The 27,164-nt window shown below is 67.1% G+C and overlaps 2 protein-coding genes across 2 annotated transcripts; both read left to right on the top strand.

Moving 5' to 3' along the window:
* Positions 1-1,623: 1,623 nt before the first annotated feature.
* On the top strand, positions 1,624-8,598 carry EPO (erythropoietin). Its single transcript, XM_065416908.1, has 5 exons — positions 1,624-1,636; positions 5,360-5,490; positions 5,820-5,906; positions 6,072-6,236; positions 8,458-8,598. The coding sequence occupies exons 1-5, from the start codon at positions 1,624-1,626 to the stop codon at positions 8,596-8,598; spliced, it is 537 nt and encodes a 178-aa protein (XP_065272980.1).
* Positions 8,599-17,044: 8,446 nt separating this feature from the next.
* Positions 17,045-26,899, top strand: TFR2 (transferrin receptor 2). The gene is given in 19 exon segments (XM_065417194.1): positions 17,045-17,077; positions 17,671-17,764; positions 17,767-17,883; positions 18,387-18,606; positions 19,224-19,364; positions 19,482-19,593; positions 20,357-20,479; positions 20,591-20,707; positions 21,247-21,386; positions 21,764-21,936; positions 22,261-22,380; positions 22,674-22,756; positions 23,454-23,517; positions 24,107-24,174; positions 24,424-24,500; positions 25,143-25,227; positions 25,522-25,749; positions 26,107-26,247; positions 26,657-26,899. Coding segments are annotated over 19 exon segments (2,379 nt in total).
* Positions 26,900-27,164: the final 265 nt, after the last annotated feature.

Below are 27,164 nucleotides of genomic sequence, written 5' to 3'. Positions count from 1 at the left end.
ACGCTCCCCAGGGCGGGGACGGACGAACATCTGCCCCTGCGGGGACCCCCAGCCCCGGCCTACGTGTAGCCTTCCAGGTCATCTGAACCAGGGCCTGAGAGTGAACCCAGGAGTCCTGGCTCCCAGCTCCCCTGCTCCAACCCACCAGCCCCCACTGCCGTCCCAGAGCCGGGGAGAGAACCCAGGAGTCCGATGATTTTAAGATCTATATTCCTTGCCCCGCCGCCCAGCCCCAGCTCTGCCGGTGCCGCTCACTCCCGACCCGCAGCCCCTGCCAGCCCAGCCCAGCGGAAGTCCTCAGAAGCCGGACAGGTGTTTGTTCCAGAGGCTTCTCGGCAGCTCGTCGGGGTTGTGTTTTCACATGGCCCAAGAGCTGGGAACAAAGCACCCATGCCAGAGAGATGTCGGGGAGCCCGCTGGCCATGTGCCGAGCTCGGCCCTGCCACACCCTGCATGGCACTCGGCCCCACCCCGCCCCCACCCGACTGGGGCAGAGAACCCAGGAGTCCTGGCTCCCATCCCCCCTGCTCTAACCCACCAGCCCCCACTCCCCTCCCAGAGCCAGGGAGAGAACCCAGGAGTCCTGGCTCCCAGCCCCCCCTGCTCTAACCCACCAGCCCCCACTCCCCTCCCAGAGACGGGGAGAGAACCAGGAGTCCTGGCTCCCAGCCCCCCCTGCTCTAACCACCAGCCCCCACTCCCCTCCCAGAGCTGGGGAGAGAACCCAGGAGTCCTCGCTCCCAGCCCCCCCTGCTCTAACCCACCAGCCCCCACTTCCCTCCCAGAGCCGGGGAGAGAACCCAGGAGTCCTGGATCCAAGCCCCCCCTGCTCTAACCACCAGCCCCCACTCCCCTCCCAGAGACGGGGAGAGAACCAAGGAGTCCTGGCTCCAAGCCCCCCCTGCTCTAACCCACCAGCCCCCACTCCCTGCCCAGAGGGCTGGGAGCCCGGACTCCTGGGTTCTCTCCCCGGCTCTGGGAGGGGAGTGGGGGATGGTGGTTAGAGGACGGGGGGAACCAGGACTCCTGGCTTCTCCCCCACTCTCACAAACCACACCCTAGCTCCTGACACCCGGGGGGGGGACGGGACTGACAGCTGTCACTCCAAGCCCAGGGGCGGGGGATGGGTCAGGCCTTTGGCCTCCCCCCCATGCGCCAGGCGACCTCGGGCCTCTAACCTGTCGCTGCCTCGTGGCGCCGGGCCAGGAGCCGACGTGCGGCCGCCCGCATGGCGCTTTCCTCGAAGACGCTGCCTCTGGCGGGGGCCTGAGGAAACCCCCCGGCTTCCTGCCCTCCCCCCGCCCCCCCCAAGCCCGGTCTGTAAAGCGCCCGGCTCGGGCCACAGCCCCCCGGCACATTCCTGGAGCCGGCCAGGCTCCCGCGACCTCGGGACGCAGAGTTCGGATGAAACATTAACTCCCAGCTGCGCTGCCTGGCCCTGCGGAGACACAGAGCGGCCGGGAGCCGGCCAGGGGCCGGGGGGCGCTTGGCCTGGGGCCGGATCTGCGCTGGCGATGCCCCCTCCGGAGTAGCCGGGACGGCCGGGGCCCGCGGCCTCGTCGATTTCACGCCGGGATGGGAGCCCGGGGCCCCCACTAGGCCGTGAGGCGATGCAGACTGGATATGGGGAGATCTGGTGAGTAACCGTGACCTGGACGCCTGGGTCCTGCCCCACAGCAAGGGAGACGGGGACGGGGGGGGTCTCATTCACTGGAGGTTCACTAAAGATGCACCCTCCCCCCCCCAAAAAAAAGGGATAACGGGGAAAGGCCCCAGATCCCAGATCCCCGAGCCAGCCGGGACCCCCGTTCTGAGGCTGGATAGGAGGCAGCGCCCCCTAGAGGGGACCGTTCCCGTGCCCCATTCCCCTCCGGCCCACCTCACTCACTTTGGGTCAGGCTGCAGAGTGCCAGGACTAACATGTATGGGGTCGGGGACTGGGATACAGAGCCGGGGAGAGAACCCAGGAGTCCTGGCTCCCAGCCCCCCCTGCTCTAACCCACCAGCCCCCACTCCCCTCCCAGAGCCGGGGAGAGAACCCAGGAGTCCTGGCTCCCAGCCCACCCGCTCTAACCCACCAGCCCCCACTCCCCTCCCAGAGCCAGGGAGAGAACCCAGGAGTCCTGGCTCCCAGCCCCCCCTGCTCTAACCTGCCAGCCCCCACTCCCCTCCCAGAGCCAGGGAAAGAACCCAGGAGTCCTGATTCACCCTACATACCCCTGTGTGTAGATCTGTGCGATGCAATGGACCGGGCGGGGAGGGGGCTGTGGGGCAGGGTTGGAGGATTGTGGATGGAGACAGATGCATGGAAAGAGGTGGGGGCCACGCGGACCGTGGAGAGCTATAGGAGAACGTCAGGGGTCCACGCCCCCGACCCACAGCCAGGGCCCCACTCCGGGTAGCCGCCTGGGGGGGTCCAGCCACAGAGCTGGGGGCGCCTAGTGGCTGACGCCGCTCGATGAGCAGAAGCTCTCCGAAAAGCGGCTAACGCAGGAGCATTTCAGACACGTCACCCGGTCCAGCCGCGGGCACAGGACCCTTTACTGGCAGCGCCGGCTGGGAAATCTGAGTCAGAAGGAGTAGCCGGAGGAGCTCGGCAATGGTCAGGGAGGCGAGGCCGTTTCAGGAAGACGTGGGGCTCTGAAGCGGGAGAGGTCTTGCCCGCCCGTCCCGGAGATCTTTAAGTAAAGACCAAACAGGAGGCGATTTGAGAGATGAGAGATCGGGGAAGGGGTCTCCCCGCGAGCTCCCCAACGCGTGCTGGCTCTGAGCGCCGGATCCGAGAGCCTCCTTTGATCTACGGGGCAACCGTATTCCTCCGTCCATCCGGCGTGAAGCTGAAACAGGCGTCTTTCTGCGGCCGATGACCAAAGACGGAGGCCTGCGGGATACAGGAAGTCAGAGCTGATGGTCTCGGCGGTTCCTTCTCCAACCAGCAACGCCGGGGAGGTTCAAACCAGCCACCAATAACCACCACCCCTGATTTTGCTGCCGAATTAGCTGGCGTCCAGAACAGAGATAAACCTCATCCTACCACGGAGGCGGACGCTTGGGATGGAAAAATACATGACAGAAGGCAGAGAAGGGAGCTCATCCCGATTCTGGACACTGTGTCCTGCAGATGCTCCTGTCAACTATTACCGGCTTTTGGGGAGCCGTCCCCCAATGCCCCCTGCTGGTCTGACAATCCACACGCGCGCTCCTGGTGAGGACCCGCAACGCCGACGCAAGCAGCAAGGTGTAGAAGCACGCTGAAGAGACGTAATTACTGCCACAGCTGTAGGTCGACGTAAGTTAGGTCAACCTCATTTGGTAGCGTAGACATGGCCCAAGACAGTAGAAGACTTCTCCCTCTCCAAAGCCTATATCACGAGAAGACCTCTTGGGACTTCAGTTACGGCTAATATTCGTCTTGTCTTTGCGAGCCAAACCCAACAACCAAGAGGAAGCAGCAGGATGCGGGTTAGATCTCCGCCCTTATGCGGGAATTGGTCGCGTTGGGAGAATGGTGGAAGACGTCAATGGGAAAACCAAGTGACGAGACAAACGGGGATGACAAGAGGCAAGCCTACCAGGAGCGCCATGAAGAGATGGAAGATCTAGAAAGCACAGTGAGGAGCCAGTCTTGGGGGGGGGGCGGTTCTGTTGGCAAAGAGGGACGTTAAAGGGTTTGCCACTAGAGCCTACGGGAGTACCCTCACCAACCTACCGGAGATCCTCTGCGAGGTTCATTTGAGCTTGAATCAAGAGCGAAGGACGTCTTCTCTAGGATTGTCCAAGTCTATCCTACCACCAAGAGCCATCGATGCTCATAACCCCGCGGGAAAAGATCTGCTCCTGCACCAAAAGCGTCCTCAAAAACCCACCGCTCGTGGGACGAATCAGGGAGCAGAAAGCGCATGAGGGAGGTGACCGAGAACTTGTTCAGAGACAGAAGAGACAAGTTACACCTCCTCTTGGGAGGATACAATAAGTGCAGGACTTGAAAAACAAGGAGACAGGCCCATCATGAAAGGAGATGGGTTCCGGCTATGGATTTTGCTCCACATCAAGTGTTTCATAGTTGTGGAGAATTTTCACCTTACGTTCGTTTCACGGGCGGGTTTGTCTGAATTCGCTCTCCCCCGATCGCGGCACCGCCACTGATCGGCTCCTCGGGAATATCCGAGCTGGCGGTTCGGTGGGGCCCGATTGAAGGTCTCCTCCCCGCATCACGGGGGCAGGAGCTGGGAAGGGGGGATGCTGGAGTTTCCACTGGGACCGCGGGGAAGAGGCAATGCCTCTGGCCCGTGGCGAGCTGGTAGAATTAGCAGGTGGCTGATGGCGACTGAGACGGACGGGGCGAGTTACAGGGAACAGTGGGAGGAGACAGCACTGCCGGGAGGGAGCGGAGCTCATAGACAGGGGGGTGGGGGATGGATGGATGGATAGAGGGGTGGGGGGTTGATGGATGGATGGATGGATGGAGGAAATGTAGAGGGATGGAGGAGATGGATGGTGGGGTGTGTGGGTGTGGGGGGGGATGGATGGATGGTTGGAGGGATGGATGGATAGAGGGAGGGTGGATGGATGGAAGGATGGAGGAGTGCGGGGTGGACGAATGGATGGATAGAGGGAGGGAGTGTAGAGGGATGGAGGGGTGTGGGGGGGATGGATGGATGGAGGATGGAAGGAGGGTGTGTGTAGGGATGGAGGGTGGGACGGATGAGTGTGGGATTGACAGATGGAGGGTGGATGGAGGGAGTGTGTAGGGATGGAGGATAGGGATGCTGGGGTGTGGGGGAAATGGATGGATGGATGGATGGATAGTGGGGTGGGAGATGGATGTATAGAGAAGTGGGGGGATGGATGGATGGAGGGAGTGTAGAGGGATGGAGGAGATGGATAGAGGGGTGTGTAGGGATGGAGGAGAGGGATGGTGCGGTGTGGGGGAAATGGATGGATGGATAGTGGGGTGGGGGATGGATGGATGGATAGAGAAGTGGGGGGATGGATGGATGGAGGGGTGTGTAGGGATGGAGGAGAGGGATGGTGCGGTGTGGGGGAAATGGATGGATGCATGGATGGATAGTGGGGTGGGGGATGGATGGATAGAGAAGTGGGGGGATGGATGGATGGAGGGGTGTGTAGGGATGGAGGAGAGGGATTGTGCAGTGTGGGGGAAATGGCTGGATGGATGGATAGTGGGGTGGGGGATGGATGGATAGAGAAGTGGGGGGATGGATGGATGGATAGAGAAGTGGGGGGATGGATGGATGGAGCGGTGTGTAGGGATGGAGGAGAGGGATGGTGCGGTGTGGGGGAAATGGCTGGATGGTTGGAGGGGTCCCTCTGGCTCACAACCCTCTCCCCACCCCAGAGCTGTGTGCTTTGCTGTTGTTACTGCTGGGACTCGCTGCACTAACTCGCCCCTCCCCACTGCACCCCATCTGCGACACCCGAGTCATGGAGAAATTCATCAAGGAGGCCAGAGACACTGAGAACGCCGTGGTATGTCCCCAACCACGCCAGCCCCTAGCGCCGGGTGAAGGGTCCCTGGGTAACCAGCCGTCCCGCCCCAGAGATGGGCGCATCTCAGCACTGGGCGAGGGGTCCCCGTGTAACCGGCTGCCCCGCCTCAGAGGTGGCTGCATCTCAGTGCCGGGCGTGGGGTCCCTGTAACCAGCCGCCCTGCCCCAGAGGTGGGCGCATCTCAGTGCCGGGCGAGGGGTCCCTGGGTAACCAGCCGCCCCGCCCCAGAGGTGGGCGCATCTCAGCGCCGGGCGAGGGGTCCCCAGAGAACCAGCTCCAGGGTGTCAGGTGATTTGGTCTCTTTACAGGAAGGTTGTACAAATTCTTGCAACTTATCAGAAGTTCTCACGGTGCCCGACACGAAGGTTAATTTTAATGAGTGGAAGAAAATGGACGTAAGTCTGAACGGGGCCTGGGGGAGGTCTGACCCGGGAGGTGGCTGGGGGGGGAGGGTCCGGGGGTCTGACCTGGGGGGGACCTGGGGTTGAGGGGCCAGGGGACTGACCTGGGGGTGCTGGGCTGGGGGAGCCCGGGGGTCTGACCCTGCCCTCCCTCCCCAGAGACAGACGCAGGCGGCGGAGGTGTGGGGGGGGCAGGCCCTCCTCTCAGCCGCGGTGCTCCGGGCCCGGGACCTGGTCCCCGACCCCTCCCTGAACCAGCAGCTCGGGCGCACCTACAGCAACCTGCGCAGCGTCACCCAGATCCTGCGCAGCCACAACGCCCAGGTGAGGGGCACCGGGGGCAGGGACGGGACAAGGGCGGGGAGGACACAATGACGGATGGATGCTGTGGGTGATGGAGAGATGGACAGATGGATGGACGGATTCATTGGGTGGGACGGACAGATGGATGGACGGATAGGCAGATGGATGTATGGGGTGGGATTATTGGATGGATGGATGGATGGATGGATGGATGGATGGATGGATGGATAGTTGTGTACAGGGATGGATGGACGGACAGATGGATGGATGGATGAGTGGGTAGGACGATGGAAGAACGGATGGATGGATGGCTGTGTTTGGGGATGGATGGATGGACGGACGGACGGATGGATGGATGGCTGTGTTTGGGGATGGATGGATGGACGGACGGACGGATGGATGGCTGTGTTTGGGGATGGATGCATGGACGGACAGATGGATGGATGGACGGGTGGATAGCTGTGTTTGGGGATGGATGGATGGACGGATGGATAGCTGTGTATGGGGATGGATGGATGGATGGATGGATGGATGGCTGTGTTTGGGGATGGATGGATGGATGGATGGATGGATGGATGGATGGATGGATGGATGGATGGATAGCTGTGTTTGGGGATGGATAGATGGATGGATGGATGTGTTTGGGGATGGATAGATGGATGGATGGCTGTGTTTGGGGATGGATGGATGGATGGATGGATGGATGGATGTGTTTGGGGATGGATGGATGGATGGATGGATGGACGGATGGCTGTGTTTGGGGATGGATGGATGGATGGATGGATGGATGGATGGATGGATGTGTTTGGGGATGGATGGATGGATGGATGTGTTTGGGGATGGATGGATGGATGGATAGCTGTGTTTGGGGATGGATGGATGGATGGATGGATGGATAGCTGTGTTTGGGGATGGATAGATGGATGGATGGATGTGTTTGGGGATGGATAGATGGATGGATGGCTGTGTTTGGGGATGGATGGATGGACGGACGGACGGATGGATGGATGGCTGTGTTTGGGGATGGATGGATGGACGGACGGACGGATGGATGGCTGGCTGTGTTTGGGGATGGATGCATGGACGGACAGATGGATGGATGGACGGGTGGATAGCTGTGTTTGGGGATGGATGGATGGACGGATGGATAGCTGTGTATGGGGATGGATGAATGGATGTGTATGGGGATGGATGGATGGATGGATGGATGGATGGATGGATGGATGGACGGATGGCTGTGTTTGGGGATGGATGGATGGATGGATGTGTTTGGGGATCGATGGATGGATGGATGGATGGATGGATAGCTGTGTTTGGGGATGGATGGATGGATGGATGGATGGATGGATAGCTGTGTTTGGGGATGGATAGATGGATGGATGGATGTGTTTGGGGATGGATAGATGGATGGATGGCTGTGTTTGGGGATGGATGGATGGATGGATGGATGTGTTTGGGGATGGATGGATGGATGGATGGATGGATGGATAGCTGTGCATGGGGATAGATGGATGGATGTGTATGGGGATGGATGGATGGATGGATGGATGGACGGATGGCTATGTTTGGGGATGGATGGATGGATGGATGGATAGATGTGTTTGGGGATGGATGGATGGATGGATAGCTGTGTTTGGGGATGGATGGATGGATGGATGGATGGATGGATGGATGGATAGCTGTGTTTGGGGATGGATAGATGGATGGATGGCTGTGTTTGGGGATGGATGGATGGATGGATGGATGTGTTTGGGGATGGATGGATGGATGGATGGATGGATAGCTGTGTTTGGGGATGGATGGATGGATGGATGGATAGCTGTGTTTGGGGATGGATAGATGGATGGATGGCTGTGTTTGGGGATGGATGGATGGATGGATGGATGGATGTGTTTGGGGATGGATGGCTGTGCATGGGGATAGATGGATGGATGGATGGATGGATGGATGGCTGTGTTTGGGGATGGATGGATGGATGGATGGATGGATGTGTTTGGGGATGGATGGATGGATGGATGGATAGCTGTGTTTGGGGATGGATGGAGGAATGGATGGATGGATGGATGTGTGGATGGACGGATGGAGGGATGGATGGACAGATGGAGGGACGGATGGATGGGTGGATGGACGGACAGACGAATTTGTGGAGCGGGACAGAGCAGTGTGGGGGGATTGGGGGACAGAGGGGTAAATATCCCCCGTAAAAGTGCCCCCTCTAACCACACACCCCTGTCTCCCCCAGGTGGAGCCGGCCCTGCCCCCTGCCCCGCCCCCCACCCTCAGCATCCGGACTCTGGCCAAACTCCTCAACGTCCACTCCAACTTCCTGCGGGGGCGGGTCAAGCTGTTCCTGACGGACGCCTGCCGACCCAATGCCAGGTGAGGGGCTCCTGCCCCGCCCCGACCGCCACAGCACTCCGCCCCTCCCCCCTTGGAACCTTCATGGCGGCAGATGATTGACAGCCGCCAATCATCCACCCACCGGACAGCAGACATGGAGCCTCGGGAAAACCTCGCTTGGTGATTGACAGCTGTCAATCATCCTGGAGTCATGGAAGAAAACCTGATCCTCTTGGCAGCGACGGGGGGTTTAAACATTGATGGGTGACTGACAGCTGTCAATCACCCCAAGCCAGAATGCCTGGACTGTCGCCAGCACATCAGCGGAGAAATACGGGGATGATTGACAGCTGCCAATCATCCTGCGTTTGGTTTTTGGACTCCCGCATGAATAAAGTGGTGGAGGACGAGAATATTGCCACAGGGCAGCTAATGGAAGATTGACAGCTGTCAATCATCCTAGACTGCGCGGAGACAGAGCAGCTGTCCTGGAAGAGGAGAGAGAACTAACGGATTGACGCACGTCACCCGGCCCCGAGCCTGGCACAGACTTCGCTGCCGCTCCAGACACGCATCTCAGCACCAGGCGAGGGGTCCCTTGGTAACCGGCCGCTCCGTCCCAGAGGTGGCCGCATCCCAGCGCCGGGCGAGGGGTCCCCGTGTAACCGGCCGCCCCGCCCCAGAGGTGGCCGCATCCCAGCGCCGGGCGAGGGGTCCCCGTGTAACCGGCCGCCCCGCCCCAGAGGTGGGCGCATCCCAGCGCCGGGCGAGGGGTCCCCGTGTAACCGGCTGCCCCTCCCCAGAGGTGGCCGCATCTCAGCGCCGGGCGAGGGGTCCCTGGGTAACCAGCCGCCCCGCCCCAGAGGTGGCCACGTCTCAGTGCCGGGCGAGGGGTCCCTGGGTAACCGGCCGCCCCGCCCCAGAGGTGGCCGCATCTCAGGGCCGGGAGAGGGGTCCCTGAGTAACCGGCCACCCCGCCCCAGAGGTGGGCGCATCCCAGCGCCGGGCGAGGGGTCCCCGTGTAACCGGCTGCCCCTCCCCAGAGGTGGCCGCATCTCAGCGCCGGGCGAGGGGTCCCTGGGTAACCAGCCGCCCCGCCCCAGAGGTGGCCACGTCTCAGCGCCGGGCGAGGGGTCCCTGGGTAACCGGCCGCCCCGCCCCAGAGGAGGCCACATCTCAGCGCCGGGCGAGGGGTCCCTGAGTAACCAGCCGCCCCGCCCCAGAGGAGGCCACATCTCAGCGCCGGGCGAGGGGTCCCTGGGTAACCAGCCGCCCCGCCCCAGAGGTGGCCACGTCTCAGCGCCGGGCGAGGGGTCCCTGGGTAACCGGCCGCCCCGCCCCAGAGGTGGGCGCATCTCAGGGCCGGGCGAGGGGTCCCTGGGTAACCGGCCGCCCCGCCCCAGAGGAGGCCACATCTCAGCGCCGGGCGAGGGGTCCGTGAGTAACCAGCCGCCCCGCCCCAGAGGAGGCCACATCTCAGCGCCGGGCGAGGGGTCCCTGGGTAACCAGCCGCCCTGCCCCAGAGGTGGCCACGTCTCAGCGCCGGGCGAGGGGTCCCTGGGTAACCGGCCGCCCCGCCCCAGAGGTGGGCGCATCTCAGCGCCGGGTGAGGGGACCATGGGGACTGGACTTGCAGGCAGGCATCGCTGATGGCTGCCGATCCCCCGGATGCAAATCTCCGCTGCAGTGTTTGAAAGGGCGACGCGGCCAGAGACTCAGAGGCGGCCGACGCGCTGGGGGCCCGGGCCACAGAGTTTATATTTGATATTAAGTTAAGGTGGAAACGATTTTGTGTCTCTCTCATCTCTGCTAAGGGAGGGAGAGGATGGGGCAGGGGCCTGTCCCCTCTAGGGGGCGCCAGCTCCCACCTGGCCCCAGGGCGGGGACTGCCTGGGAGCCAGGACTCCTGGGTTCTCTCCCTGGCTCTGGGAGGGGAGTGGGGGCTGGTGGGTTAGAGCAGGGGGGCTGGGAGCCAGGACTCCTGGGTTCTCTCCCCGGCGCTGGGAGGGGAGTGGGGGCTGGTGGGTTAGAGCAGGGGGGGCTGGGAGCCAGGACTCCTGGGTTCTCTCCCCGGCTCTGGGAGGGGAGTGGGGGCTGGTGGGTTAGAGCAGGGGGGCTGGGAGCCAGGACTCCTGGGTTCTCTCCCCGGCGCTGGGAGGGGAGTGGGGGCTGGTGGGTTAGAGCAGGGGGGGCTGGGAGCCAGGACTCCTGGGTTCTCTCCCCGGCTCTGGGAGGGGAGTGGGGGCTGGTGGGTCAGAGCAGGGGGCTGGGAGCCAGGACGCCTGGGTTCTGTCCCATGGTATGACCCATTGTATTGACACAGGAACGGTTTCAGTTTCAATTCCCCCACATACACATAGGATCAAAGCTAAGGACTTGGGGTAGCGGTAGGATTTTGGGGGGTGGCTAGAAACTGCCGAGACCCTGGACCATGAACAACGCAGGGGAGGGAGTGTTAATGGGGCGGGAGACCTTGGGGGCGGCAGCCCTCCCCTCCCCCCATCCCCAAGCTAGGGAGGGGGAATTCGGGGCAAGGAATGAAAACTGGGGCTGTCTCCAAAACACAGGCCCCTCCCCCACAGCGCCCCCTAGCGCCGCCCTGGGGCCAGCCCCGTCTGCCAGGGGAGAGCGCCCCCTGCTGAGCCCCCCGCCCCGCTCCCTGCCCCACAGCGCCCCCTAGCGCCGCATCAGGCCAGGATCCAGGCCCTGTTTGTTTTTCACAAGGCAGAGCCTTTATAAGACCCCAGACTTGGTGGCACCTGGCGGGGGTGGGGGGGGAGGGTCTGCCAGGAAACCCTCACCCTTGTCTCAGGCCCCGCCCCTCTTAACCCTTCCCTGCCTGAGCCCCCTGCATGAGCAGTGACAATCGGAGAGGGCAAAGTACGAGTCCTAAGGGGGGGATTAATAAAAACTGCCCCCCCCACATACACACCCCAGAGGTGGCTGCATCTCAGCGCCAGGCGAGGGGACCCTGGGTAACCAGCCGCCCCACCCCAGAGGTGGGCGCATCTCAGCGCCGGGCAAGGGGTCCCCGTGTAACCGGCCACCCCGCCCCAGAGGTGGCCGCATCTCAGCGCCGGGCGAGGGGTCCCCGTGTAACCGGCCGCTCCGCCCCAGAGGTGGCCGCATCTCAGCGCCGGGCGAGGGGTCCCCGTGTAACCGGCCACCCCGCCCCAGAGGTGGCCGCATCTCAGCGCCGGGCGAGGGGACCCTGGGTAACCAGCCGCCCCACCCCAGAGGTGGGCGCATCTCATCGCCGGGCAAGGAGTCCCCGTGTAACCGGCCACCCCGCCCCAGAGGTGGCCGCATCTAAGTGCCGGGCGAGGGGTCCCCTTGTAACCGGCTGCCCCGCCCCAGAGGTGGCCACATATCAGCGCCGGGCGAGGGGTCCCTGTGTAACCAGTCGTCCCGCCCCAGAGGTGGGCGCATCCCAGCGCCGGGCGAGGGGTCCCCGTGTAACCGGCTGCCCCGCCCCAGAGGTGGCCGCATCTCAGCGCCGGGCGAGGGGTCCCTGGGTAACCAGCCGCCCCGCCCCAGAGGTGGCCACATCTCAGCGCCGGGCGAGGGGTCCCTGGGTAACTGGCTGCCCCACCCCAGAGGTGGCCACATCTCAGCGCCAGGCGAGGGGTCCCTGGGTAACCGGCCGCCCCGCCCCAGAGGTGGCCACGTCTCAGTGCCGGGCGAGGGGTCGCTGGGTAACCGGCCGCCCCGCCCCAGAGGTGGGCGCATCTCAGCGCCGGGCGAGGGGACCATGGGGACTGGACTTGCAGGCAGGCATCGCTGATGGCTGCCGATCCCCCGGATGCAAATCTCCGCTGCAGTGTTTGAAAGGGCGACGCGGCCAGAGACTCAGAGGCGGCCGACGCGCTGGGGGCCCGGGCCACAGAGTTTATATTTGATATTAAGTTAAGGTGGAAACGATTTTGTGTCTCTCTCATCTCTGCTAAGGGAGGGAGAGGATGGGGCAGGGGCCTGTCCCCTCTAGGGGGCGCCAGCTCCCACCTGGCCCCAGGGCGGGGACTGCCTGGGAGCCAGGACTCCTGGGTTCTCTCCCTGGCTCTGGGAGGGGAGCGGGGGCTGGTGGGTCAGAGCAGGGGGGGCTGGGAGCCAGGACTCCTGGGTTCTCTCCCCGGCTCGGGGAGGGGAGTGGGGGCTGGTGGGTTAGAGCGGGGGGGCTGGGAGCCAGGACTCCTGGGTTCTCTCCCCGGCTCTGGGAGGGGAGTGGGCGCTGGTGGGTTAGAGCAGGGGGGGCTGGGAGCCAGGACTCCTGGGTTCTCTCCCCGGCTCTGGGAGGGGAGTGGGGGCTGGTGGGTCAGAGCAGGGGGCTGGGAGCCAGGACGCCTGGGTTCTGACCCATGGTATGACCCATTGTATTGACACAGGAACGGTTTCAGTTTCAATTCCCCCACATACACATAGGATCAAAGCTAAGGACTTGGGGTAGCGGTAGGATTTTGGGGGGTGGCTAGAAACTGCCGAGACCCTGGACCATGAACAACGCAGGGGAGGGAGTGCTAATGGGGCGGGAGACCTTGGGGGGGGCAGCCCTCCCCTCCCCCCATCCCCAAGCTAGGGAGGGGTTCGGGACAAGGAATGAAAACTGGGGCTGTCTCCAAAACACAGGCCCCTCCCCCACAGCGCCCCCTAGCGCTGCCCTGGGGCCAGCCCCGTCTGCCAGGGGAGAGCGCCCCCTGCTGAGCCCCCCGCCCCGCTCCCTGCCCCACAGCGCCCCCTAGCGCCGCATCAGGCCAGGATCCAGGCCCTGTTTGTTTTTCACAAGGCAGAGCCTTTATAAGACCCCAGACTTGGTGGCACCTGGCGGGGGTGGGGGGGGGAGGGTCTGCCAGGAAACCCTCACCCTTGTCTCAGGCCCCGCCCCTCTTAACCCTTCCCTGCCTGAGCCCCCTGCATGAGCAGTGACAATCGGAGAGGGCAAAGTACGAGTCCTAAGGGGGGGATTAATAAAAACTGCCCCCCCCACATACACACCCCAGAGGTGGCTGCATCTCAACGCCGGGCGAGGGGTCCCCGTGTAACCGGCCGCCCCACCCCAGAGGTGGCCGCATCTCAGCCATGGGATTTTATTCCGTGCTCCGATGCCCTCTACAGGCCACAGACAGGAACATAGAGAGCGACAACCGGAAACTTCCTTCATCCTTCTCCTTTTCCCACAGCACGGAGCCCCAAAGTACCCCCCAGCCTGCCAGTCCTTGCCTGATGCCGCTTAGAGGGGACAGGCCTCCCGCCCCATTCCCCGCCCCCCTGAGCCAGCCAGTCCCCGCCCTGGGGCCGGGTGGGAGCCGGCGCCCCCTAGAGGGGACAGGTCCCTGCCCCATTCCCCGCCCCCCTGAGCCAGCCAGTCCCCGCCCTGGGGCCGGGTGGGAGCCGGCGCCCCCTAGAGGGGACAGGTCCCTGCCCCATTCCCCGCCCCCCTGAGCCAGCCAGTCCCTGCCCTGGGGCCGGGTGGGAGCCGGCGCCCCCTAGAGGGGACAGACCCCTGCCCCCCTGAGCCAGCCAGTCCCCGTCCTGGGGCCGGGTGGGAGCCGGCGCCCCCTAGAGGGGACAGGCCCCTGCCCCATTCCCCGCCCCCCTGAGCCAGCCAGTCCCCTGAGCTGGACAGCTGCTGGGGCCACAGCACCCCCTAGGCCCGGTGAGCGTTGGGGCTGCGAGGGGAGATCCCCACCCCGTTCCCGGCAGCACAGGGCCCCCTGGCGTCACGCTGGCGGGGCCCAGGCAGGGCGGGGGGGGGCTGGACGTGGGTCCTGGCGGGGGAGGGGGGCTGGGTGTCACCGGCGGGTGGGTGGGAGCCCGGATTTGTATCAGACACAAACAGCAGCTTGTCAGCACCCGGCACCGGCTCCGTGAGTGTCCCTGGGGGGAGGGGGAGGGGGGGGCCTGTGAGAACCCCATAAACCCCCCACAGCGGCCGGTCCTAGCCCAGCCAGGGGACTTATGTTTTTCAATGGGCTGTGGGTTGAGAGTGAGGGGCCCCGGCGGGAATAGGGGGGGCTGTGGGTCTGGAGTGACGGGCACTGGCAGAGCTGGGGGGGGGACAGGTGCTGCGGGTCGGGAGTGAGGGGCACCGGCAGAGCTGGGTGGGAGGGGCAGGGCCGGGCTAGCAGGGGCTGTGGGTCTGGAGTGAGGGGCACCGGCAGAGCTGGGGGGGGGCAGGGCCGGGCTGGCAGGGGCTGTGGGTCGGGAGTGAGGGGCACCGGCAGAGCTGGGGGGGGGCAGGGCTGGGCTAGCAGGGGCTGCAGGTCGGGAGTGAGGGGCACCGGCAGAGCTGGGGGGGGCAGGGCCGGGCTGGCAGGGGCTGTGGGTCGGGAGTGAGGGGCACCGGCAGAGCTGGGGGGGCAGGGCTGGGCTAGCAGGGGCTGCGGGTCGGGAGTGAGGGGCACCGGCAGAGCTGGGGGGGGGGCAGGGCTGGGCTAGCGGGGGCTGTGGGTCGGGAGTGAGGGGCACCGGCAGAGCTGGGGGGGGCAGGGCTGGGCTGGCAGGGGCTGTGGGTCGGGAGTGAGGGGCACCGGCAGAGCTGGGGGGGGGCAGGGCTGGGCTGGCAGGGGCTGTGGGTCGGGAGTGAGGGGCACCGGCAGAGCTGGGGGGGCAGGGCTGGGCTGGCAGGGGCTGGGGGTCGGGAGTGAGGGGCACTGGCGGAGCTGGGGGGGGGGCAGGGCCGGGCTGGCAGGGGCTGGGGGTCGGGAGTGAGGGGCACTGGCGGAGCTGGGGGGGGGGGCAGGGCCGGGCTGGCAGGGGCTGGGGGTCGGGAGTGAGGGGCCCTGGCGGAGCCGGGGGGGGGCAGGGCCGGGCTGTCAGGGGCTGGGGGTCGGGAGTGAGGGGCCCTGGCGGAGCTGGGGGGGGGGGCAGGGCCGGGCTGGCAGGGGCTGGGGGTCGGGAGTGAGGGGCCCTGGCGGAGCCGGGGGGGGGGCGGTGTGTACGTGACTCTGGGGGACGCGCTATCAGTCCCAGCCCCGCCCTTATCACCCCAGCCAGACTCTGGCCCATCCCAGCCCTGGGGCCCCCCGAGCCAGCACTCAGGGCCTGGGACCTTCTGGTCCAGCCTCCCCTCCCCTGTGCTCCCCTGGGGGGACAGAGGTTGTGGATTCCCCCCCCCCCCCCGCCAATTCCAGGTGCCCTCCCCACCCAATCGCCCCCAAGCTCCCCCCCAGCCCCCTTTCTGTCCGTCCCCCCCCATATCTCAGCTTGTGTGATCTGGGTGTGGGGGCGGGGGGGGGGCTAAGCCGAGGGGCTCTGCCCCCTGGCCATGGGGCCCGGCCCCCGCTCTGCCCCTTAGTGACCCCGGCAGCCCGGCGCCAGGCAGGCAAATCAATACGTGCCAGCAGCCTTTGCCCCCGGGCCGCCGGGACAAACATTTGGTAACCACGCCCCCCCCCGCCCCCCAGCCTTGCCGGTGCCCCTCACTCCCGACCCGCAGCCCCTGCCAGCCCAGCCCTGCCCCCCCCCCAGCTCTGCCGGTGCCCCTCACTCCCAACCCGCAGCCCCTGCTAGCCCAGTCCTGCCCCCCCAGCTCTGCCGGTGCCCCTCACTCCCGACCCGCAGCCCCTGCTAGCCCAGTCTGCCCCCCCAGCTCTGCCGGTGCCCCTCACTCCCGACCCGCAGCCCCTGCTAGCCCAGTCCTGCCCCCCTCCCCAGCTCTGCCGGTGCCCCTCACTCCCGACCCGCAGCCCCTGCTAGCCCAGCCCTGCCCCCCCCCCAGCTCTGCCGGTGCCCCTCACTCCCGACCCGCAGCCCCCTGCTAGCCCAGCCCTGCCCCCCCCCCAGCCTTGCCGGTGCCCCTCACTCCCGACCCGCAGCCCCTGCTAGCCCAGCCCTGCCCCCCCCCCAGCTCTGCCGGTGCCCCTCACTCCCGACCCGCAGCCCCAGCTAGCCCAGTCCTGCCCCCCCCCCCCCAGCTCTGCCGGTGCCCCTCACTCCCGACCCGCAGCCCCTGCTAGCCCAGCCCTGCCCCCCCCCCAGCTCTGCCGGTGCCCCTCACTCCCGACCCGCAGCCCCTGCCAGCCCAGCCCTGCCCCCCCCCCAGCCTTGCCGGTGCCCCTCACTCCCGACCCGCAGCCCCTGCTAGCCCAGCCCTGCCCCCCCCCCAGCTCTGCCGGTGCCCCTCACTCCCGACCCGCAGCCCCTGCCAGCCCTGCCCCCCCCCCCAGCTCTGCCGGTGCCCCTCACTCCCGACCCGCAGCCCCTGCTAGCCCAGCCCTGCCCCCCCCAGCTCTGCCGGTGCCCCTCACTCCCGACCCGCAGCCCCTGCTAGCCCAGTCCTGCCCCCCTCCCAGCTCTGCCGGTGCCCCTCACTCCCGACCCGCAGCCCCTGCTAGCCCAGTCCTGCCCCCCTCCCCAGCTCTGCCGGTGCCCCTCACTCCTGACTCACGGCCCCCTGCTGTTCGGGGGGGGGGCAGATAAAGGGGAACCCTCCTGGCTCCTCTCTGACCGGCCCCCGGGGCCCATCTCTCTCCCCAGGACGCGAGGAGGCTGCAATGGAGACGCTGAGATCCCTGCTCCGCCGTGCGGTAAGGCCGGGGTTCGAATCCTCCCCAACCGTCCACACCCCCCGGCACCCCCCACTCCCGACCCGCAGCCCCCAGCTCTGCCGGTGCCCTCACTCCCGATCCGCAGCCCCCCAGCCCAGCCCCGCCCCCCCCAGCCCTGCCGGTGCCCCTCACTCCCGACCCGCAGCCCCCCAGCCCAGCCCTGCCCCCCCCAGCCCAGCCGGTGCCCCTCACTCCCGACCCGCAGCCCCTGCTAGCCCAGCCCTGCCCCCCCCAGCTCAGCCGGTGCCCCTCACTCCCGACCCACAGCCCCTGCTAGCCCAGCCCTGCCCCCCCAGCTCAGCCGGTACCCCTCACTCCCGACCCGCAGTCCCCCAGCCCAGCCCTGCCCCCGCCAGCCCTTCCGGTGCCCCTCACTCCTGACCCGCAGCCCCTACTAGCCCGGCCCTGCCCCCCCCAGCTCTGCCGGTGCCCCTCACTCCCAACCCGCAGCCCCCCCCAGCTCTGCCGGTGCCCCTCACTCCCGACCCGCAGCCCCCCCAGCCCAGTCCTGCCCCCCCCAGCTCTGCCGGTGCCCCTCACTCTCAACCCACAGCCCCCCGTCTCTCCCGCAGGGCAGCAAGCGGCCCGGCCGACGCTCCTACACCATCTACCGGAACGTGGAGGGGCCGGGCGGGGAGGGGGCCGGGGGCCTGGAGCTGAAGATGGCCGAGGGGAGGAGCAGACGCTGGCCGGGGACATGGCCGCCCTGGTGACCCCCGGCCCGCGGGACCGGACCAAGGCCCTGACCTATGTGGTGCTCAGCGCCCTGCTCATCTTCACCGTGGGTAAGCTCCGCCCCCCGGCCCGACAGCCCCACCCCCTGACCCAGAGCCCCGCCCCCTGCCTGACAGTCCTGCCCCCTGGACAGATAGCCTCGCCTCTGGCTCAGAGCTCTGCCCCCTGGCCCAACAGCTCCGCCCCCTGCTCTGCTGTCCCACCCCCTGGCCCAGAGCTCCGCCGCCTTCCCGACAGCCCCGCCCTCTGACCTGACCGCCCTGCCCCCTGGACAGACAGCCCCGCCCCTGGCTCAGAACCCCGCCCCCTGGCCCAACAGCTCCGCCCCCTGGCCTGACAGCCCTGCCCTCTGGGCCGGAGCCCCGCCCTCTGGACTGAAAACCCCTGAAGCCCCCCTCGGCTCATGGCCCCGCCTCATGGGCTCACGGCGCTGTCTCCCGGACTGACAGGCCCCGCCCCTTCACAGACAGCTCCGCCTACTGCCCGCTAGCCCCGCCGCCTCCCCCGTGCCCATGCCCCCCTGACATGCCCACACCCGTCTCCCCCCGTGCAGCGTTCCTGCTGGGCTACGTGGCCCTGCGGGGCAGCTGCCCATCGTGCGCGGGGCTACGGGGCGACCTGCTGGCCGTGGTGAGCGACGAGGGGGTGGCTGAGGAGTTGCCGGGCCCGGGGCCCCCCCAGTTGCCGGGCCCGGGGCCCCCCCTCTACTGGGGCGACCTGAAGGAAATGTTCCAGAAATACCTGCGGGAGGAGAGCATCGAGAGCACCCTCCGGTGAGCCCCCCGAGAGCCCCCCAGAACTCCCCCAGAGCCCCCGAGAACCCCCCGGCCCCCAGAGCCCCCCGAGAGCTCCCCAGACCCCCCAGCCCGAGCCCCCCAGAGCCTCCAGAGAGCCCCCCACACACCCCCAGAGATCCCCCTCCCCATGGGGACCCCAGCCCCCCCCCGAGAACCCCCAGCCCCCTGGAGTCCCCCCGGCCCACCCAGAGCCCCCCGAGAGCCCCCTGGCCCCCCAGAGCTCTGCTGAGAGCCCCCCGGTCCCCCAGATCCTCCTGCCCCCCAGAGATCCTCCTCCCTACAGGGACCCCCCTGCCCCACGGGGCTCCCCCCGCACCCCATCAGAAGCCCGCCCCACAGATTTCCCCCCCAACACCCAGAGCCACCCTTCACCCCCCCTTCTCTGAGCCCCCCACAGAGACCCCAAATCCCCCTCTGCCATCCTAGCCCCCCGCATCTGCCATCCCTCCTCAGAGACCCCCCCCTTCAAAAACACCGGGGACCCCCCTCCCCAATTCACCCAGCACGGCTAGAGGGGTGGAGGTTCGGGGGGGGGTCGTGTGGCCCCAGCTGCCGCCTGACCCCTCCCCTCTGCTCTTCCCCCCCCCGCCCAGGTGGGTGAGCGAGGGCCCCCACCGCCCCGGCTCGCCCCGCATGGACGCCCTGACCCACAGGGTGCTGGAGAGTTTCACGTCCTACGGGCTGGACCGGGCCTGGACCGACACCCACTACGTGGGGCTGCAGCGTCCGGACAGGTCTGACCGGGGGGTCGGGGGGGGGGGGGGAGATGGGGCGTGAGGAGGGGGGAGGAGGCGCCCAGGGGCAAAGGGGGGGCCGGGCTGGCTGATCTCTGACCCCCCCCTCGCCCCCAGGCTGAACCCCAACTTCCTGCATCAGCTGGACCTGCAAGGGGGGGTCCTGGAGAAACTGCTCCTGGAGGACCCCGAGATATACTGCCCCTACAGCGCCCCCGGCAACGCCACGGTAACGCCCCCGGCAATGCCCCGCCTCCCCCGGGTCCTGCCCCTACAGCGCCCCCGGCAACGCCATGGTAACGCCCCCAGGTCCTGCCCCTACAGCGCCCCCGGCAACGCCACGGTAAACGCCCTCCGGCAACGCCCCTTCTCCCCCGGGTCCTGCCCTTACAGCGCCCCCGGCAACGCCACGGTAACGTCCCCCGGCAACGCCCCGCCTCCCCCGGGTACTACCCCTACAGCGCCCCCGGCAACGCCACGGTAACACCCCCCGGCAATGCCATGGTAAAGCCCCCAGGTCCTGCCCCTACAGCGCCTCCGGCAACGCCACGGTAACGCTCCCCGGCAACGCCATGGTAATGCCCCCGGGTCCTGCCCCTACAGCACCCCCGGCAACGCCACAGTAACGCCCCCCGGCAACGCCTCTCCTCCCTCAGTCCTGCCCCTACAGCGCCCCCGGCAACGCCACAGTAACGCCCCCCGGCAACGCCCCTTCTCACCCGGGTCTTGCCCCTACAGCGCCCCCGGCAACGCCACGGTAACGCCCCCCGGCAACGCCCCGCCTCCCCCGGGTACTACCCCTACAGCGCCCCCGGCAACGCCATGGTAACGCTCCCCAGCAACACCACGGTAATGCCTCCGCCCCCCCTCCTCCCATCCTGCCCCCCATCCCCACTTTGGAGCCTCCCCAGCCCTCTCCCTGCTCCTGGGGGTGCTGCTTTCGGGGGGCGTCTGCCCCCGCCCACGCTCTCCCCACCTATCTGTCTCCCCAGGGGGGGCTGGTCTACGCCAACTACGGGCGCCAGGAGGATTTCAACATCCTGGGACAGCAGGGAGTGAACCCCCGGGGCCACCTCGTCATCGTCAGGGTGGGAGAGATCAGCTACGCGGAGAAGGTGAGCCCGGATGCCTGGGTTCTCTCCCCGGCTCTGGGAGTGGAGTGGGGGCTGGTGGGTGAGAGCAGGGGGCTGGGAGCCAGGACTCCTGGGTTCTCTCCTTTCCTCCAGGTGGCGAACGCAGATGCTGCCCAGGCCCGGGGGGTGCTGATCTACCCTGACCCCTGGGACATCCCCCAGGATCCGCGGAAAGCGGGGCTGTCCCAGAACCGGGCGGTTTATGGACACGTGAGTGCCGGCGCGGGGGGGAGGGCGAGGGGGGATCTGCATGGGACGTGGTGGGTGAGGGGATGGGGGGGCCGCTTGCCCTGGGACATCGATCCCCGTTAAGCTAACGGAGCGACTGATTCAGGCCCCGATTAATAACGAATTGAAGGGGTGTTTCACGTAGTTCAGGCCCGTCCCGGTGTTTGCGCCACAGGGATCCCTTCACGCTAAGAAGCTCTCTCTCTAACGAGCTGACTGAGCCGCCGTTCACGGGCCTCGGACTCCCGCCCGCGTCCAAATCGGTCCCGCCCCGGTGAGCTCGAACGTTAACCCGGGCTTCAACCAAACGAAAGGGCTTCAAAACTGGCTAGCTGATAGATGTCCAGACGTACCTGGAGCCGGGCACGCTCTGCAGCGGGTGGGGGGTCGGTTCCTGGGGGGCGCGTCTTCCCCGTCTCTCTCCACGACCTGGAAGCAAAGGAATCGAGCTCAGTGGGGCAGGGAGCAGATGGGGAAGGCCTGACCTCCGTCCCTCACCCGCTGTCTCTGCCCCCCCACAGGTTCACATGGGGACCGGCGACCCCTACACCCCCGGCTTCCCTTCCTTCAACCACACCCAGTTCCCCCCAATCCAGTCCTCAGGGCTGCCCCGCATCCCGGTCCACCCCATCAGCGCCAGCACGGCCGCCCGCCTCCTCGGGTAAGCGGGGAGCCAGGACGCCTGGGTTCCCTCCCCAGCTCTGGGAAGGGAGTGGGGGCTGGTGGGTCGGAGCAGGGGGGGCTGGGAGACAGGACTCCTGGGTTCTCTCCTCGGCTCTGGGAGGGGAGTGGGGGCTGGTGGGCTAGAGCGGGGGGGGCTGGGAGCCAGGACTCCTGGGTTCTCTCCCCGGCTCTGGGAGGGGAGTGGGGGCTGGTGGGTTAGAGCAGGGGGGGCTGGGAGCCAGGACTCCTGGGTTCTCTCCCCGGTTCTGGGAGGGGAGTGGGGGCTGGTGGGCTAGAGCGGGGGGGCTGGGAGCCAGGACTCCTGGGTTCTCTCCCCGGCTCTGGGAGGGTCTGATCCCCTCTCCCCTCCGCTAGTAAGCTGACAGGGCTGGCCGCCCCACGGGACTGGAAGGGCCGCCTGGCAGACATCCCGTATCACCTTGGGCCCGGGGACCCAGGCGTCCGGGTGCACCTCCAGGTGAACAACGTGAAGACTCCGACCATGATCAGTAATGTCTTCGGCTGCATCGAGGGGCGATTTGAACCGGGTGAGGCTGGGAGAGGGGACGGAGTGAGAGGGGGGTGTCTCTGTGGGGTGGGGTGGAGAGCGGGGGGGAGAATTGATGGGGGGGACAGGAAGGGGGCTGGGTTGGGTGTGTGGGTTGTAGTGGGGTGGGCGCCTGGGAATGGGGGGGCCACAGAGAGGTGGGGGGATGGGGTGGGGGCAGTGGGGCAGAGAGAGAGGTGGGGGGTGTGGGCCTGGGGGAGCTGTGTGGGGACTAGGAGGGGAGGCGTGTGGGATGGGGGGATGGGGCTGTCGAGGCGGGGTCTCCTTTCCCCCTAATCTTGACTCCTCCCCCCCCGCCCCACAGATCACTACGTGATCATCGGGGCTCAGCGGGACTCTCTGGGCCCGGGGGCGGCCGGCTCGGGCGTGGGCACGGCCCTCCTGCTCGAGTTAGCCCGGACCTTCTCCGCCATGGTGCGCAACGGTAAGGGGGCGGGGCTGTCACCAGGTGGGGCAGGGGGCGGGGTTAGCTGAGGGGGGCGGGGCCGGTCCCTCCCTGGAACACCCCTCCCCTGTCATTCCCTCAGTGGCCACTGGGTGGGGACCTCGCTCCCGCCAAGAGCAGAGAGGGGAATATTCATCAGCTTGTCGAAAAAGATGGCCGCCTTAAAGGGGTGAGATCAAAGTTCCCCAGGGACCTCAGGACTCCTGGGTTCTCGGGACTGGAGGGGGGCGGGAGCTGCCCCCCGTCCCACATCCGTCCATTTCCCTTCCCAGGCTTCCAGCTCCGACGCACCCTGCTCTTCGCTAGCTGGGACGCGGAAGACTTTGGCCGGGTCGGCTCCACCGAATGGCTAGAGGTAACCCGGACGCCTGGGTCCCCGCTGCGGGGCTGTGGGGGGGAGGGGGTTCTACCTACAGGGGCCCACCAGTCCCGTCCCCTCCCCCAGCCAAGAGCTCTAGGAGGGGAATGGGGGGGGTTAGAGCAGGGGGGGCTGGGAGCCAGGACTCCTGGGTTCTCTCCCCGGCTCTGGGAGGGGAGTGGGGGCTGGTGGGTTAGAGCGGGGGGCTGGGAGACAGGACGCCTGGGTTCTCTCCCCGGCGCTGGGAGGGGAGCGGGAGCAGGTGGGTTAGAGCAGGGGGGGCTGGGAGACAGGACTCCTGGGTTCTCTCCCCGGCGCTGGGAGGGGAGCGGGAGCAGGTGGGTTAGAGCAGGGGGGGCTGGGAGACAGGACTCCTGGGTTCTCTCCCCGGCTCTGGGAGGGGAGTGGGGGCTGGTGGGTTAGAGCAGGGGGGGCTGGGAGACAGGACTCCTGGGTTCTCTCCCCGGCTCTGGGAGGGGAGTGGGGGCTGGTGGGTTAGAGCCGGGGGGGGGGAGGGGGGGGGCTGGGAGCCAGGACTCCTGGGTTCTCTCCCTGGCCGTCAGGAGGCTCTGGGCTCCCCCTGGTGGTAAGAGTGGGGAATAGCAGCTACCGTCACTGATGAAATGGGGGGGCTGCTTACTTTGGACCCCCCACAACTTACCCCCCCTCCCCCCAAACCTCCCGTCCTGACCAGGGGTATCTCAGCATGCTGCACCTCAAAGCCGTGGCCTACATCAGTCTGGACAACGCTGTGCTAGGTACGTGACTGGGGGCCCGCACTCCTGGGTTCTCTCCCCGGCTTTGGGAGGGGAGTGGGGGCTGGTGGGTTAGCGCAGGGGGGGCTGGGAGCCCGGACACCTGGGTTCTCTCCCCGGCTCTGGGAGGGGAGTGGGGGCTGGTGGGTCAGAGCAGGGGGGCTGGGAGCCCGGACTCCTGGGTTCTCTCCCCGGCTCTGGAGTGCAGTGGGGGCTGGTGGGTTAGAGGACGGGGGGCTGGGAGCCAGGACGCCTGGGTTCTCTCCCGGGCTCTGGGAGGGGAGTGGGGGCTGGTGGGTTAGAGCAGGGGGGGCCGGGAGCCTGGACACCTGGGTTCTCTCCCCGGCTCTCGGAGAGGAGTGGGGGCTGGTGGGTTAGAGGAGGCACTGTCTGCCTCAGTTTCCCCCTCTCTATTATAAACCTAACTCTATGAAGGTCCATGGGAGGGGGTCACTCTGAGCTTGGGGCTCAGCCCTCAGTGGATGGGGGAAGGGCATGTCAGCCCCCCCAAATTGGGGGGAATCGAGATTCCACCACTGGACCCCCGCCACCCCCACCCTGACCGGTTTCTCTCCCCTCCGCTGAACCTCAGGCGATGACAAATTCTACGCCAAGACCAGCCCCTTGCTGACCAGCCTCATTGAGAGTGTTCTCAAACAGGTGAGGGGCAGCCCCGGATGCCTGGGTTCTCTCTCCGGCTCTGGGAGGGGAGTGGGGGCTGGTGGGTCAGAGCAGGGGGGGCTGGGAGCCAGGATGCCTGGGTTCTCTCCCTGGCTCTGGGAGGGGAGTGGGGGCTGGGGGGGGTTCAGAGCAGGGGTCAAAGGTCATCAGGCCATATTGGCCCCTCTGAGGGTGGAAGGTCGTGGGTTAGAGTTCAAAGGTCACCTGTGACTCCTCCCCCCCCGGCAGGTTGACAGCCCGAACCGCAGCAGCCAGACCCTCTACGAGCAGGTGACGTTCCCGGATCGGCGCTGGGCCAGCGAGGTGTAAGTGGGGCACAGCCTGTGGGGCAACGGCGACCCTTCACCTCTGACCTGTCACCTCCGACCCCTTCCCGTACCCAGCAGTGACCCTTCACCTCTGATCCCTGCCCTTTCAGTCTTGACCCTCCCCAGTGGTGACCCTTCACCTCTGACCTTAAATACTCTCTACCTTTGCTGACCCCCTCACCTTTGACTCTGGTCCCACCCCCTTTTCACGCTGACCCCGCCCACGCGCCGGAGCCGCCCCGGAGCCTCTGCCCCCCGTAACGGCGCAGGACTCACCCCGCTGGTCGCTCTGGGGATTGGCTCCGTTGGGCTCCGGGGCGCCCCCTGGGGGTCGTGTCTTGCGCGTTGGCCAGGGACCAGGCAGCAAGGGTGCAAAATCGGGCCGGGGGTGGAAGACAAAGCCCCGAATATCTGGACCTCCGGTCACCCCACCTGGGCCTGCCCCACACTGCTCCCTGGGTGCCGTCCGCCTCCCCTGCTGGGCCGCTCCGTCTAGCTGGGCTGCCCCCGCCCGTCTGGCCCCTAACGAGCTCTGGGGAAGGTTTTGGGGGGGCAGGCCTGGGTGGGACAATGGGGGAACGCCCAATCTCAGCACCCCCCCTTCTCCCTGACTCTGATCCTGCCTCCTGCCCCCCCCAGGATCCGGCCCCTCTCCATGGACAGCAGCGCCTACCCCTTTACTGCCTTCGCGGGGGTCCCGGCCGTGGAGTTCTCCTTCGTCGAGGTGAGAGCCCCTGGCAGGGTGCCCCCCAGCCGGGTCAGCGCCCCTCACTCCCGACCCGCAGCCCCCTGCCAGCCCAGCCCTGCCGGTGCCCCTCACTCCCGACCCGCAGCCCCTGCTAGCCCGGCCCTGCCCCCCCCAGCTCTGCCGGTGCCCCTCACTCCCGACCCGCAGCCCCCTGCCAGCCCAGCCCTGCCGGTGCCCCTCACTCCCGACCCACAGCCCCCTGCCAACCCAGCCCTGCCGGTGCCCCTCACTCCCGACCCGCAGCCCTCCCGGTTTACCCTGTCCCCGCAGGACGCCCGCCCCTACCCGTTCCTGCACACCCAGGACGACACCTACGAGAACCTGAACGGGATGCTCTTCGGGCGGCTGCCAGCCGTGGCTAAGTCCGTGGCCGAGGTCGTGGGGCAGCTGCTGATCCGCCTGACCCACGACCACCTGGTGCCGCTGGACTTCGGTGCCTACGGAGACGTCCTGCTGCAGCGGATTGCGGAGTTCAACCCCTACAGCAGCGAGCTCAAGGTAGGGGGTTGGGGGCGGGGATCCAGCCCCACAGCCGCCCCCAGGGGGATCCGGGGCTCGACTGATCTCCCCGGCTCTGGGAACGGAGTGGGGGCTGGGGGATTAGAGCAGGGGGGGGGCTGGGAGCCAGGACTCCTGGGTTCTCTCCCCGGCTCTGGGAAGGGAGTGGGGGCTGGTGGGTTAGAGCAGGGGGGCTGGGAGCCAGGACGCCTGGGTTCTCTCCCCAGCCCTGGGAGGAGAGTGGGGGCACAGATCCGGGAGCGTGGAAGTTGGGGGGTGGGAAGGCCCCATGGAGGGACAGGGGCTGGGTTGCATTCCTCCCCCCCATTGATCCCTGTCCCCCCCCCCGCCCCACAGAGCCGCGGCCTGACCCTGCAGTGGCTGTACTCGGCCCGGGGCGACTACACGCGGGCAGCCGAGAAGCTGCGCCAGGACATCTACAGCTCGGAGGAGAAGAACGAACGGCTCAACCGCATGCACAACGTCCGCATCATGAGGGTGAGCCTGGGGGGCCTGGGGGATTCTGCATTGTCCCGCAGCTCCCCTCCCCCCCTGCATGCACCTCCCCAGCCCCGCTGCCTGCCGTTAGCCGGGAACATGCGCCTTTGAACTGCGCGGACGCATGCAATTACCTGCCGCATGCATTGGCGCATGCATCGGGCCGGGCCTAGGTCAGCGCATGCATCGGACCTGGGCCGCATCGGCGCATCCATCGGACCTGGCCCACGTCGGCGCATCCATCGGACCTGGCCCGCGTCGGCGCATGCATCGGACCTGGCCCGGGTCGGCGCATGCATCGGGCCGGGGCCGGGTCGGCGCATGCCCGCCTGCTGCCTCTTGCCTGCGTCCCCTGCTGCATTTGTGGAGGTCGGACTCTGCTAAGCACTCCTCCTTCTTCCCCCGCCAGGTGGAGTTCTACTTCCTGTCCCCCTACGCAGCGGCTACGGAGACCCCCTTCCGGCACGTGCTGCTCGGGCGGGGGCCCCACACGCTGCGGGCGCTGCTGGAGCACCTGTGGCTGCTGCGGGAGGCCCCCGGGCGCTTCGACGAGGGGCGGTTCCGGCACCAGCTGGCCCTGGCCACCTGGACCCTTCAGGGGGCAGCCAATGCCCTGAGCGGGGAGGTCTGGGACGTCGACATCAACTTCTGAGCCCCCCGCCCCGGCACCCCACTCCCCCGGGTGCCCCCGATGGCTTCCCTCCCCCCATCCCCCGGATCACCCCGTCCGGCCTCCCTCCGGGGCCTCACCCCACTGAACCCCCAAATATCCCCCCGTGTGCAGCCCTCCCCCCAAATCTCTGCCCCCCCCCTGCACTCCCCTTCCTTGTCTCCACCTCCCCCCCAGAGGGACCCTGTGTTTCTCCTACACCCCCAGATATGCACCCCTTTCCCTGCCCCCCCCAGCCCTGCTGCCC

The sequence above is a fragment of the Emys orbicularis genome, chromosome 15 (assembly GCF_028017835.1).
Source record: "Emys orbicularis isolate rEmyOrb1 chromosome 15, rEmyOrb1.hap1, whole genome shotgun sequence".
NCBI classification, from domain to species: Eukaryota; Metazoa; Chordata; order Testudines; family Emydidae; genus Emys; species Emys orbicularis.
Note: the sequence above shows the minus strand (reverse complement) of the source record. Positions and strands in the feature narration are given on the sequence as shown.

What these genes read in the sequence shown, in the direction of transcription:
- EPO (XM_065416908.1), top strand. An exon ending in GAGACACTGAGAACGCCGTG is followed by an intron (nt 5,491 to 5,819) that starts GTATGTCCCCAA and finishes GTCTCTTTACAG; the next exon opens with GAAGGTTGTACAAATTCTTG. An exon ending in TGCGCAGCCACAACGCCCAG is followed by an intron (nt 6,237 to 8,457) that starts GTGAGGGGCACC and finishes TGTCTCCCCCAG; the next exon opens with GTGGAGCCGGCCCTGCCCCC.